Consider the following 10850-nt stretch of genomic DNA (forward strand, 5'->3'; position numbering starts at 1 on the left):
AACACCAAACATGGAAAAAACCCTATTTATCAGCTCAAACTCAGGAGGAAGCTACTTTATAATTGTTGCTTCCCCTTTAAACAGGAGAGGTGGGCACAGATGTATTCAAGCTCAGTCCTTGCTAGTGCCTGCTCACTGGATTGTCCTGTAAGTTTGATGCCCCAGCTGCCTTGGTTATTCTAGCAGTACTCAGAATTCTGAGGGACGGCCCTCACCACCACACGGTAGAAAGGACAGAGCGGGAGACAGGGAACAGCTAGGCCCCTCCCGTGCGCTGGTTCTCATTTCCCACAAACAGATTGGAACCAGAGTTTACTCTCAGCAGGGCATCCAGGTACACTGAAGCCTGGAGCAGCTCCTGTCACAGGGCGTTCAGCGACATGGGTTCAGCTCAGCTTCACCCACAAGGAAAGCAGTGGCTATTCAGCAGGGATGCATAGCCAGCCTGGGCACGCTTTCTTTGACGAGATAACACAGGCGGAGAGACAACACAAACGCTCCTGCATGGTTGTCGTGGAGGATTCGTTTATTCTGAGGTGAAGTTGTTGCACAATAATTCCTATTCCTGGCAGACTTGTGGTGGGGTCTTCCATACTCGGGAACAAGAGTGACCTTGCTGCTTCTTAAGGATAGCATTTGTCCGTGATAAGGAGCCCCAGGTAAACTGGTTCAGGCTCCGCTCTGCATGCGTAGCCGGATCTCCATTCTGAGGAAGGCCTTGAGGTTCTCATCAGTCACGTGCTCCTCTAGAAGGGCCAGGGCCTTCTCCCCACCATCCTGGTAGAGCCTCAGCAGAGCTTCCGCATAATCTACCCATACACAGTTAGGACAGCCACTCATACAGCAGTTTGTGGGAGGCTCAAGCTCAGGTGGCAGAGAGTCTGGAGGCCCTATGAGGTTCCCCCTGGGCAGGGAGGCCTTTGGCTCCCTGTCAACCTCTGTACCTACTTGGAAACCTTCTTCCCTGTGGTCCGTCCCCAACTTTCTGCGGCTATCAGTGGTTTGCACTGGAGCACGGTGTCTGTGAAGAACACTGTGTCTTCCTCGGGGAAGACTCTGGCAGCAGCCCCAGCTGGAGAAGTGGTGCTTGCCCTGCAAACATGGGGGATAATCTGCATGACTCTCCAGGAAGCTGTTCTCAGCTCTGGGAAGCGTTCGGCCTTCCTAGCATTGGAATGGTGGCTAAACCTTCCTTCTCAGCCTCACTTCCTGCAGAATCATAGACAAGGTATTATAGTTGACTTCTGCATACTGCTTCCTCTAAGTATTTGGGCATCTGGATAGAGGCAGACAAAGGAAGACAGAGGAAGTGGGCATACTGGTTGATATGAGAAGAAACTTGTTAAGGGCTTGCGCGGTTCAGTGCCTGCACTCCCAAAGTTTGCAATGAGGAACAACTCCAGATCAGACAACCAGACAGACGACAAATCCTGGACAGGGTAAGGGGAAGGCCCTCGAGCCGGTTGACCCTCATCAGTCAGCCATATCTAAGCACTTCTCTGACCATGCCTACTACGTACATCATCCTTAGCCCACTGTCATCTTTCCATCCTTCCCTCATTTCACAAGAGATGCTTAAGGAACCCCATTTTTCGCCTCTCACATCTCAAAGGCCCTCGGGTTCTCTTCCCTGATATTCACCCATGACCCTGGTCACAGTTTACTTGTCCACTAATAACTCGTCTGGGGCCCAGACCTGAAGAAAGCTCTCAGTGAGCACGCTGACCATGACTCCTCCAAGCGCTGGCCGGTCTTCCAGACCGGGGATACCCCGGCTGCGCGAAAGTCTTGGCGTAACCCAGCTGGGGCACTGAGGGCCGCCTAGGCCGCGAGCCTTCCTCCAGCACCAGAGTGCAGCTCCCACCCGACCTCCCCGGGACAGGTTCCGCAGCAGCGAGCCCATAGCTGGTGCGGATGCCGGAGCCAATGAGCTTGGGACGCAGTGCAGGAAGCGGAAGTGATGCCCCCAGGCCCGGGGCTTGCAAGAGGGCGGAAATAGTTTCTTGCAGGACGCTCCTCCGGTAATAATGGTGAAGCCTGGGCGTGTAGCGCGGCCTACTGCGCGGTCTGCCGGTCTTGGAGGCTCGGGACAACCGCAGGCGCGACAGCAGCAGCAGTCGCAGGGACAGCAGCGCTTGGCCTCACGGCCGGGACAGCGCAGGTGGGTGCCATCCCCGGGAGAGGACCCAGTTGGGAGCTTTTCTGCGTACCTCAGCCCAGGCCCACGCTCAGCCATGTGTCGAATGAACGGAGGTGAGTGTCTCAAGTTTCTCGTGAGCCACGTTCCGGGTATGAGGTCTGTCAGCCTTCCTGGGCTCTGGAGCTCCTTTTGTCTCAGCGTGCTGTGAAAATCCAGTTCAGGGCAGCCTGGGTCGACGGTGAAGGGAGGACCGTGTGTTCATGGCCCCTGAACCGTTTCTTTACAGGCTTAATTCCTACTCCGTCTCAGGTTATGTTTTACAAGGAAAGATCACGTTCCTGGGTTTTCTTTCCAGCAAAGAAAAGAAGAAAGTGAATTGCAAGCCTAAAAACCAGGATGAGCAAGAAATCCCTTTCCGGCTCCGAGAGATTATGAGGAGCCGACAGGAGATGAAAAAGACACTAAGTAACAAGAAGAGAAAAAAGGAAGGTATGTACAGCCACCATAGCTTTGTCTGCCTCTATCCAGACGCCCAAATACTTAGAGGCGTTTGAGGCAGGAGAAATACACCAAGACCCGGTTCTGGGAGTGCAGGGTATGGGCAAGACAGCATAGGGGCAGATTTTTACAGCAGTGCTTTTATAATTTATATTATATAAATTTATATAAAAGTGCTTGGACTTTTGAGGTTTTATGTTCAATTCTGTATATGCAAGTGTTACTAGTGTAGAGGGAGGTACTTGCAGTTGCTATTGGAAGCCACGAGAGGGCGTTGGATCCCGTGGAGCCCGAACTATAGGCCTTTCTGCTGGTGAGCCAAACTCAGGAGTACATTTTTTTTTTTTTTTAATTTATTTCCATTTTTGTGTGCATTGGTGTTTTGCCAGTATGCATGTCTGTGCGAAGGTGTCAGATCTTGAAGTTACAGACAGCTGTGAGCGGCCATGTGATTGCTGGGATTTGAACCCAGGTCCTTTGGAAGAACAGTCAGTGCTTTGAACTGCAGAGCCATCTCTCCAGTCCTTGGAGTACGTGGTCTCTCCTGCTGCACCGGTGTGCTTTTGTTTTTTGTTTTTTGGGGTTTTATTTTTGTTTTCGTTTTCTTTTTTTTTTTTAAACAACTTCTTTTTTTTTTTTAAGAGTTATTCATTTATTATATAAAAGTACACTGTAGCTGTCTTCAGATACACCAGAAGAGGGCATCAGATCTCTTTACAGATGGTTGTGAGCCATCATGCGGTTGCTGGGAATTGAGCTCAGGACCTCTGGAAGAGTAGTCGGGTGCTCTTAACTGCTGAGCCATCTCTCCAGCCCCCTTGTTTTTGTTTTCTTGATAGGGTGTTTCTAGGTAGCTCTGGCTGGCCTCAAAATCAGTTTATCTCCACCTCCTGATTGCTGGGATTATGGGTGTGTGCCACCTGTGCTTGGCGTTGCTCTGGTTTCTTTGTTCAACTGTGTGGTAGTGGACATCTTCGACAGGAGCCAGTAGGTCATGAGATCACATCTGGGGCTCCTCTGAACTAAGTATTTTAGCTTTCTCTCTGCTTATCGTTAAGCCTGGTCCTCCCCTCTCGTGGCTGTAGGAGGGGAATGGTTGTGGGCTGCTCACCTGTCACCAGCCACTTCCTCCTGAGCTTCTTCTACACCTACACTGTGTGTCCTTTTTCCTCAGCCCAGGTGGCTTTCAAGAAGACATTGGAAAAGGAAGCGAAAGGAGAGGAGCCAGACATCACTGTCCCCAAGTTCAAGCAGAGGAAGGGGGAGTCTGATGTGGCCTACATCCAGCGCATGGAGCAGGAGGCCCAGCACGTGCTGTTTCTTAGCAAGAACCAGGCCACTCGACAGCCAGAGGTGCAGGCAGCTCCCAAGAAGGAGAAGTCTGAGCGGAAGAAAGCGTGAGTTGAGCTTGGACGCCCCCCGGAGATGCTAGGCTGTGGGTTCTGGTGATTGTATTCTCCGGTGACATTGCTTTGTCAGTCAGACTTGTCTGTTCGTCTGACTGCTCAGGAGAATCTTGAGCTGAAGCCGTGATCAGAACAGCTTCTCACGTGGGAGGCTGGAGCCCGGTCAGTACTCCACAAAGACCCTGCTTCTGTTTTGTTTAGTTCATTCCTCTGGAGACAACACTAGAGGGTCTAGGAACTGGGCAGGAAGGGGCAGTTGTGGACAGAAGTCCTCAGAGCCACCGCTGTAGGAGTGGGGAGAGATAAGCTTGGTGTGTGCTACAGGAGAACCTGCTGGGTGCTACGACGTAATATCCTCCAGGGGATGACCCCGTGGAATGGCCCATGTGGGGCTGCCACCTGCACTGTGGTGGGGTTGTCGCCAGTGTTCCTCTTGGTCTGAGAGGGATTTGAGTTGGTGCTGTTTGTGCAAGTTCTGTACCTTCTTGGCCTGGTGTCCTTGAGCGTACAGAGGAGACAATGTCACTGTCCTGATGCTCAGGTGTGCTCATCTATCACCCATGGGGATGGTGTTCCCACCATGAGCTTGGTCCCCCCCCCCCCCACTTTGCTCAGTCACCTCCTCCTGCTCAGGCCACCCCTGGCTTGTGTGCAGATAGAGAGGTAGTTTTGTCAAGAAGAAAAAAATGTGTATGTGTGTGTGCATTATATGTGTGTTTGTGTATATATATTCACGTGTGTGTATGTATATATGTACATATGTATACATACACACATTTATATGTAGAAAAAGAGAGAGAGAGAGAGAGAGGGAGAGCGCGCGCGCAGGAAAAAAAGGAGATAGAAATAGAAGGGGGTGGTTATTAATCACAACTTATAGGAAGAATCCATCTGGGTTTTCACTGAAAGGCTAAGAGTGAGGCCCTGCTGTGAGTTCTGGCCAGACAGATCTCAAACAAACAAACAAAAAGAGATGACCACAAATGGTTACCTATTGTCCCTCTTCACTAGCACAGGAAGCATGCCTCTTCCCTATTCTTTCAAAGATGTGATGAGATTGCCTTCTGTTTCATTCTAATGCTATAGTCACAGCCCAGTCATAGTGGTCTCCCAGTGCTTACACTGAGGTGTGGCGTGTCACCTGTGAGGGCTCTGACTCAGTCTCACACCTGGTCCTCGGTGCAGGGCGTCCTATCCCAGGTGGATAGCCCAAGGTCCCTGCAGTGTGGTCACGCTCACCTCAAGCCGCTTAGCCACATCCTTCTGATAACCCAAATACCAAGGCTTTTCACGTCCCCTGGGGCTGAGAGATACTGAGGACCCCCGGGGAACCTGTTGGATGCAGAGTGTCCCAGCCCCACATTTTGGAATCCTGGAGGACAGACTGACCTCTGCTGTTCCTAAAATGGACCGAGAAACCATGTGCTTTTTTTTCCCCCAGGTTCCAGAAGCGACGACTTGAAAAGGCCCAGAAGAAGAAGGAAGCACGAGCAGTGGACAGATTGGAGCAAGAGTTGCTAAAAGGTAGGTCTTCCCGTAGCAGGCACAGAAGCTGTAGTCCCCGCAGGGCCGGGCCTGGGCTTTGGACTCCCGGGCTCACCACCACTAGTAGGCCAGTGGATGAGTGAGTTCTGCAGCCTTCAAGAAAAGGAGGGTGGGCGAACAAGTCGGAAATGACATGGGCTTCGGTCCACTGTCTCTCCAGATACCGTAAAGTTTGGAGAAGTTGTGCTGCAGCCCCCGGAGCTGACAGTTCAGCCTAGAAGGAGCACAAGCAGAGATGCGGTACATGGGACTAGGGAATGCAGGGAGGTGGGGTCAGTGAGGTCTTCCCTTGCTGGGGAGCAAAAGTCTCCTGGCCCAGGACCTTTGTAGGGGGCTGTAGCTGCTGAGGCAGCCAGAACCCTCTGCCACCTTCTTTCCAGCTGAGATTGTGCTACAGCCTTCTCTCTCTCTTCCTCAGCCTGGGAAGAAATCACTAATGCTGAAGATGCTTTTGGGCCCTGGTGGTGTGTCCCCGGCTCCAGCCACCTCACTGGCCCGCCAGCGGATCCTGGGGGAAGAGCGGGAACGAGCTGTTCAGGCTTACAGAGCCCTGAAGAAGCTGCATCGACAGGAAGTGACACCTGCACAGCCACCAGGCAGCTCTTCCCAGAGGCAGCCTCAGGCTTGTCTATGAAGCAGAGACATAAGGGTCTAATCCTCTGGAAACTGGTCCGGGAGCTGTTAGACCTTGATGAGGGAGAGACAGCAGATCTTCCTTCCCGGGTAGGTCCTGAGAGTAAGCTTTCAGTTTGGAAGGGTGCTTTCTCCTTCCCCTGAAGATTGTCCTTTTAAAAATGACCACCTCTGTATCCCATCTCATGCAGGGCAAGTCCCCCACAACACTTGCCTGGGACACAGCTGGGAGAGCTGGTATTTTCCCTGAGCCTAGCTTCATTCTAAAACAAGTCTTGGCTGAGACAAGCCAGGACCACTGTGGAAAGGACTCAATCCCTTAATCCAGCTAATTACTGAAGCAGCTGGTGCAGGTCAGCCTCTTGTTTTAAGAAGCTCCTGTGGGCTCACTGCAACCGCTGGAAAGCAGGTTAGCAGGACTTTGGAAGAGCAGAGATGCCAAGGACAAGGGGTAGGCTGGCAGCCAGCACCTTTTTTTAAAATTGGCCTGCAGGGGTCTGTACTCCTGACTAGAACTCCCAGTCCACGTTTGGTTTGACTAGAGATGGAGTGTCAGTACTGGCTGAGTGCCTTGAGGTATACACATGAAAACCAGGTTTCAGTGGTTGACAAAGCAGAGTATTTATACTAAGAGGGTACAAGACTTGGGAGTCCAAAGCCAGTCTTGACTTGAGGCAAATGTGAAGAAGGCCTGCCTGAACAGGCTGAGAGAGTGTCTTAGAAACCTTACCTAGATATCAAAAGAGCTAAGCTTGGACCCTGCTGGGGAAGCCCACAGTCCTTTACCAGACTTTGGAGCCTCCCTCTAACAAAGCTGGTGCAAATAGTGTGCTTTTAGTTTGTCTTTCAAATGTGTATTTTCCAGAGTGAAGTTTATTTTTTTATGCCCCCTCCCCCAGCGAAGTTTATTAAAGTTATAAAGTTTTACTCTCTTTGAAGTCTGGGCCGTTGCTCTCCGACACACTTATTCACAGCACCAGTCAGCATGTGTCCATGTAACGGGATGAGTGTGCAAACATACTCCCAACAGTACCAGGGGTCAGAAGAGAGTAGGGTGCATTGGCCACTTGATTTCCCACTGGGTATCAAGACTAGGGCCAGGAAGCCACTGTTACAAGAGGGTATGGACTTTTGAGTTCTTGAGAAGCAACACAGCCATCCATCTAAAGCACAACTGGCCAACTGTGAGCTGCACACACAGCTCTGGGTAATTATCCCTTACAGGGCCCACGCCCATATGTGCTATATAAGTACACTGTAGCTGTCTTCACCATTACAGATGGTTGTGAGCCACCATGTGATTGCTGGGAATTGAACTCGGGTCCTTAGGAAGAGCAGTCAGCACTCTTAACCATTGAGCCATCTCTCCAGCCCCAACATTTACTAAAGCAGCCCCACCCATGCTTTTGCTTAAGCCTTGTCTTGGACCTAGTGATGTGTGGAGCCACCTGTCTGGGCTTCTCCACTCTTCTCACTTCTGGTATGGAAGATGTGGCAGCTCTTGTTCCTGCCCACTCCAAGGTCAGGTCTGGTCTCTGCTGCCATCTTGGACTCGACCCTCAGAACACTCTAAATACTGGCGGGCAGGCTGGAGCACCTCCACTGTTACCTCAGTGCCCAAGTGTGTACTGACACATACACACTTGTAGGTACATATACACATCTCTGTGCGTGTAAAGGTCTTCATGGTGCAGAGGGTTTGCAGATTTGAGCCCAGATGGGGTAAAGATTGATACACTGGTCAAGCTATCCCAGTAGGCTACCACCCCGTGCCTTCTCTACTTGTCCACTTGTGGGAACTCGTATACCGCTGTGCATATGAGCATTAAAAGCTGATTGGACAAATGCATCAAGAACATTCTTGTTTCTGGTGAGCTCACAGACACGCTCCCCCACCACCAGAGTTTTGTATTTTTGAGACAGTGTCTCACTGTGTCAGCCAAAGATCCTCCTGCCTCTGCCTTCTGAGTGCTGGGATTAGAGAAAAGCTCTACCACACCTGCCCCCACTCACCCCCAACCCCCATCTTTTTGAGAGCTCAACTCCTGAGGTCAAAATGATCCTTCCACCCTTGTCTCTGAAGTCACTCAAGCCACAGTGCATGCCATCACATCCTGCCTATTTTTTGTTTCTCATTTGAGACACTAGTCTTTTTTGTTTTTTTAAGGACTTACTTATTTTATGTATTATGTATAAGTACTCTATCTGCATGTACTCCTACAATCCAGAAGAGGGCATCAGATCTCAGTATAGTGAGCCACCACGTGGTTGCTGGGGGTTCCACTCAGGACCTCTGGAAGAGCAAACTGCTCTCAAATGCTGAGCCAGCCCAAGACACAATTCCCCCCCCCCCCCCCCCCAGCTGGGGACTGAACCCAGGGCCTTGCGCTTGCTAGGCAAGCGCTCTACCGCTGAGCTAAATCCCCCAACCCCTCCAAGACACAATTCTTATTAACTTTATATTTTTTTTCTGGGCAACATGGTCAGGATATCAAAACTCAGCAGGGCAGAGCCTGCACTACAAAAATGACCTGGGCTCCGTGCCGTCCAGAACCCTCAGCAGGTCCAGTTTCTTGGTAGGCGTCCCAGCAGACATGACACCTGCAGTCTGTCCTCTCTGCCTTGGGTCCACTGTTCAGAAGTGAGATGACAGTGGTGTGTGAGTGTGCTTGTTCACAGGTCACTGTGCAGGCCTCCATCACTTACGGATACACTGGGTGGCCTGCTCCTATCAAACACCTCAGGTCAGCCATACTTCTCCATCTCCCAGTCAACTGCTGTGCCTGTGTTGATTCCGGAGCCAGAGCAACACTGTTGCCAAACCAGTGCCGTTCCTGGCACTTATCTCTACCGTGGTGATATTCTGCTTGGCACAAGCAATGATGTCTGGAAGCCTCATCAATGACTTTATTTCCTCCACGGTCATGTAAGAGGGCAGGTCACTGTAGTGGAAGAAGCACTTCTTCAGAGTGGTGCCCACCACAAAGTTGCCCTACCCCCAGCACCCAGCAGTACCTCCCCCGTGCGGCCCCCATGTCTTGGCTGTACTCTAGTAAAACAACCCCTTGAGATACCTTGCCCGTCATCCTCCCTGGCCCTTAGACCCATACATTTTATTGAAGAGTATGAGGACGGAGGCTTTTGCCAGTTCTTCTGCAGAAAGAAGGCCCAAGAGCTGCATGCAGGATGCAGAGAGCTGGGTGGGGTTAGAGGCGTCCATCATGAACTAGGGAAAAGGAAAACATGCTACATTAGACAGTCTTGACCATTGCTCCACCTGGTCATTTCACAAGAGCGCTCTCAGACAACTTTTTAAATCGATTCAAATTTATGATGCTGGAGTTTGAAGCTAGGGCTTCAAGTGTAGCTACGCAAGCATTCTTCTGAGCTGCGTGTCCAGCCCCAGAGTGGCTTTTAAACAACAGGTTTTGGAAATAGCCATGGGGAAGTTATATGAGGACAACTGGGTGGTACTGGTGTCTTTCAGTACAACGAAATCAACTGTGCCCATGAGTTCTCCATCCCAGAATTTGGTGCCCCTTCCTCCTAGGGATAGAACTGACCAGAGGGATGTAAAAATGTTGGGCATATTCAGCTATCAAGGGATAGAACAAGCAGTGCCTTTAATAAGCTTCCTGGAGTCTGAGCCCTGCTCAGGTGATCAGACCAATACACAATGATCAAAGACTCCCAAACCGGATCCCGTACAAAGCAGGGTCCGATACTTGATAATTCAGGGAGACAAAACTGCCCCCCTCCCCATAAGCTTGAAGTATTAACCCACCAAGAGCGAATGGCAGTTTCCATAGTAACTGGACCAGATGGGGCTCATGCATCCTCCGAGCTCTCGGATGGTGATCTTCCTGTGGGCCACGATGTCCGTGAGGTTTGTGCCCACCTATGGAAAAAACCACGATGCACAGAGACAAGTTCACAACGGTGAACTTCTGGAATGCAGCTCCGCGACGTGAGGGAGCTAAACATCCACAGTCAGCACTACTCAAGCCCTTCCGAAAGGCAGCCCTCTGGGACTCCAGGCCAACGTCAACCATAGAGGTGAACCCCGGAGAGTGACAACGGAATGAGCCTCTTGGGATGGGGGAGCAAGATGCTCACGGGAAAGCGGACTCCCTCCCGTTCCCTGCACTTAGATGTCCAGTGGCGGGAGTTTCTCTACCTAGGGCAGCACCCAACCCACTGACCACAGGCACTGCAGCTTCCATTGGAGAGGCCTGGTGGAACAGGCAAAGGTAACTCATGTTGGTCAGACCTGAGATAGGCGGACACCTACCGTGGGCCGCGTCGGTGGAGGCTCTCCCAGGTCACCTTTGCCATCTCCCGAGCTCAGCTGTACGGGCGGTCAAGGGCTTGAGCGTGGCAGAGGGTGGAGTTCCTGTGATGAGCAACCCCGGTGTACCCCCTCCCCGCCCTGCCTGGGAGCCCCCTCCTGCCCACTCGGCGCGGAAGGATATTCTGAAGGCGTTTCACCAGCAGGGTCTTTCCGACTCCCGCAGCTCCTAGCAGGAGACACATCCCTTGCCTGGTCAAGGCGCTAGTACCTCGGAGCTACCACGTCGTGAGGCCCGCCTCCGCTTAGCTTTCATTGGATAGACCTCCGGTCAGGCTGT

General features: G+C 51.6%; 3 protein-coding genes across 6 annotated transcripts; 1 reads left to right on the top strand and 2 right to left on the bottom strand.

Annotated features, from left to right (window-relative positions):
- Window positions 1-508: 508 nt before the first annotated feature.
- Oxld1 (oxidoreductase-like domain containing 1) lies at window positions 509-1903 on the bottom strand. The gene is made up of 2 exons (NM_001305985.1): window positions 1697-1903; window positions 509-1092 (listed from the first exon to the last, which is right to left on the bottom strand). The coding sequence occupies exons 1-2, from the start codon at window positions 1901-1903 to the stop codon at window positions 670-672; spliced, it is 630 nt and encodes a 209-aa protein (NP_001292914.1). The 3' UTR covers window positions 509-669.
- Window positions 1904-1974: 71 nt separating this feature from the next.
- On the top strand, window positions 1975-8378 carry Ccdc137 (coiled-coil domain containing 137). Of its 3 annotated transcripts, none has more exons than XM_063269872.1 (6): window positions 1975-2253; window positions 2496-2629; window positions 3813-4035; window positions 5486-5568; window positions 5750-5829; window positions 6008-7154. In XM_063269872.1, exons 2-6 carry the CDS (start codon window positions 2572-2574, stop codon window positions 6221-6223), a joined length of 660 nt encoding a protein of 219 aa, XP_063125942.1. In that variant the 5' UTR covers window positions 1975-2253; window positions 2496-2571; the 3' UTR covers window positions 6224-7154. The 3 variants fall into 3 exon arrangements, with proteins under 3 accessions (XP_063125942.1, NP_001137368.1, XP_063125943.1); NM_001143896.1 differs by having other exon boundaries at window positions 1997-2161; window positions 6008-8378; XM_063269873.1 differs by lacking the exon at window positions 1975-2253 and adding an exon at window positions 3478-3625 and having other exon boundaries at window positions 2493-2629.
- A 289-nt stretch (window positions 8379-8667) lies between these two features.
- On the bottom strand, window positions 8668-10844 carry Arl16 (ADP-ribosylation factor like GTPase 16). Of its 2 annotated transcripts, none has more exons than NM_001398949.1 (5): window positions 10695-10844; window positions 10514-10572; window positions 10007-10120; window positions 9333-9448; window positions 8668-9164 (listed from the first exon to the last, which is right to left on the bottom strand). In NM_001398949.1, the coding sequence occupies exons 1-5, from the start codon at window positions 10753-10755 to the stop codon at window positions 8993-8995; spliced, it is 522 nt and encodes a 173-aa protein (NP_001385878.1). In that variant the 5' UTR covers window positions 10756-10844; the 3' UTR covers window positions 8668-8992. The 2 variants fall into 2 exon arrangements, with proteins under 2 accessions (NP_001385878.1, XP_063125944.1); XM_063269874.1 differs by having other exon boundaries at window positions 10514-10571; window positions 10694-10831.
- Between the last annotated feature and the right edge of the window lie 6 nt (window positions 10845-10850).

The sequence above is a fragment of the Rattus norvegicus genome, chromosome 10 (genome assembly GCF_036323735.1).
Source record: "Rattus norvegicus strain BN/NHsdMcwi chromosome 10, GRCr8, whole genome shotgun sequence".
Taxonomy (NCBI): domain Eukaryota; kingdom Metazoa; phylum Chordata; class Mammalia; order Rodentia; family Muridae; genus Rattus; species Rattus norvegicus.

Coding starts and splice junctions, on each gene's coding strand:
- Arl16 (NM_001398949.1), bottom strand. CDS start 10,755: ATGTGTCTCCTGCTAGGAGCTGCGGGAGTCGGAAAGACCCTGCTGGTG. Junction 10,121..10,513: donor CTCCACCGACGCGGCCCACG/GTAGGTGTCCGC, acceptor TTTTTTCCATAG/GTGGGCACAAACCTCACGGA. Junction 9,449..10,006: donor GAAACTGCCATTCGCTCTTG/GTGGGTTAATAC, acceptor CCTTTTCCCTAG/TTCATGATGGACGCCTCTAA.
- Oxld1 (NM_001305985.1), bottom strand. CDS start 1,903: ATGGGCTCGCTGCTGCGGAACCTGTCCCGGGGAGGTCGGGTGGGAGCT. Junction 1,093..1,696: donor TCACTGAGAGCTTTCTTCAG/GTCTGGGCCCCA, acceptor CCATGTTTGCAG/GGCAAGCACCACTTCTCCAG.
- Ccdc137 (NM_001143896.1), top strand. CDS start 2,028: ATGGTGAAGCCTGGGCGTGTAGCGCGGCCTACTGCGCGGTCTGCCGGT. Junction 4,036..5,485: donor AAGTCTGAGCGGAAGAAAGC/GTGAGTTGAGCT, acceptor TTTTTCCCCCAG/GTTCCAGAAGCGACGACTTG. Junction 5,569..5,749: donor GGAGCAAGAGTTGCTAAAAG/GTAGGTCTTCCC, acceptor CTGTCTCTCCAG/ATACCGTAAAGTTTGGAGAA.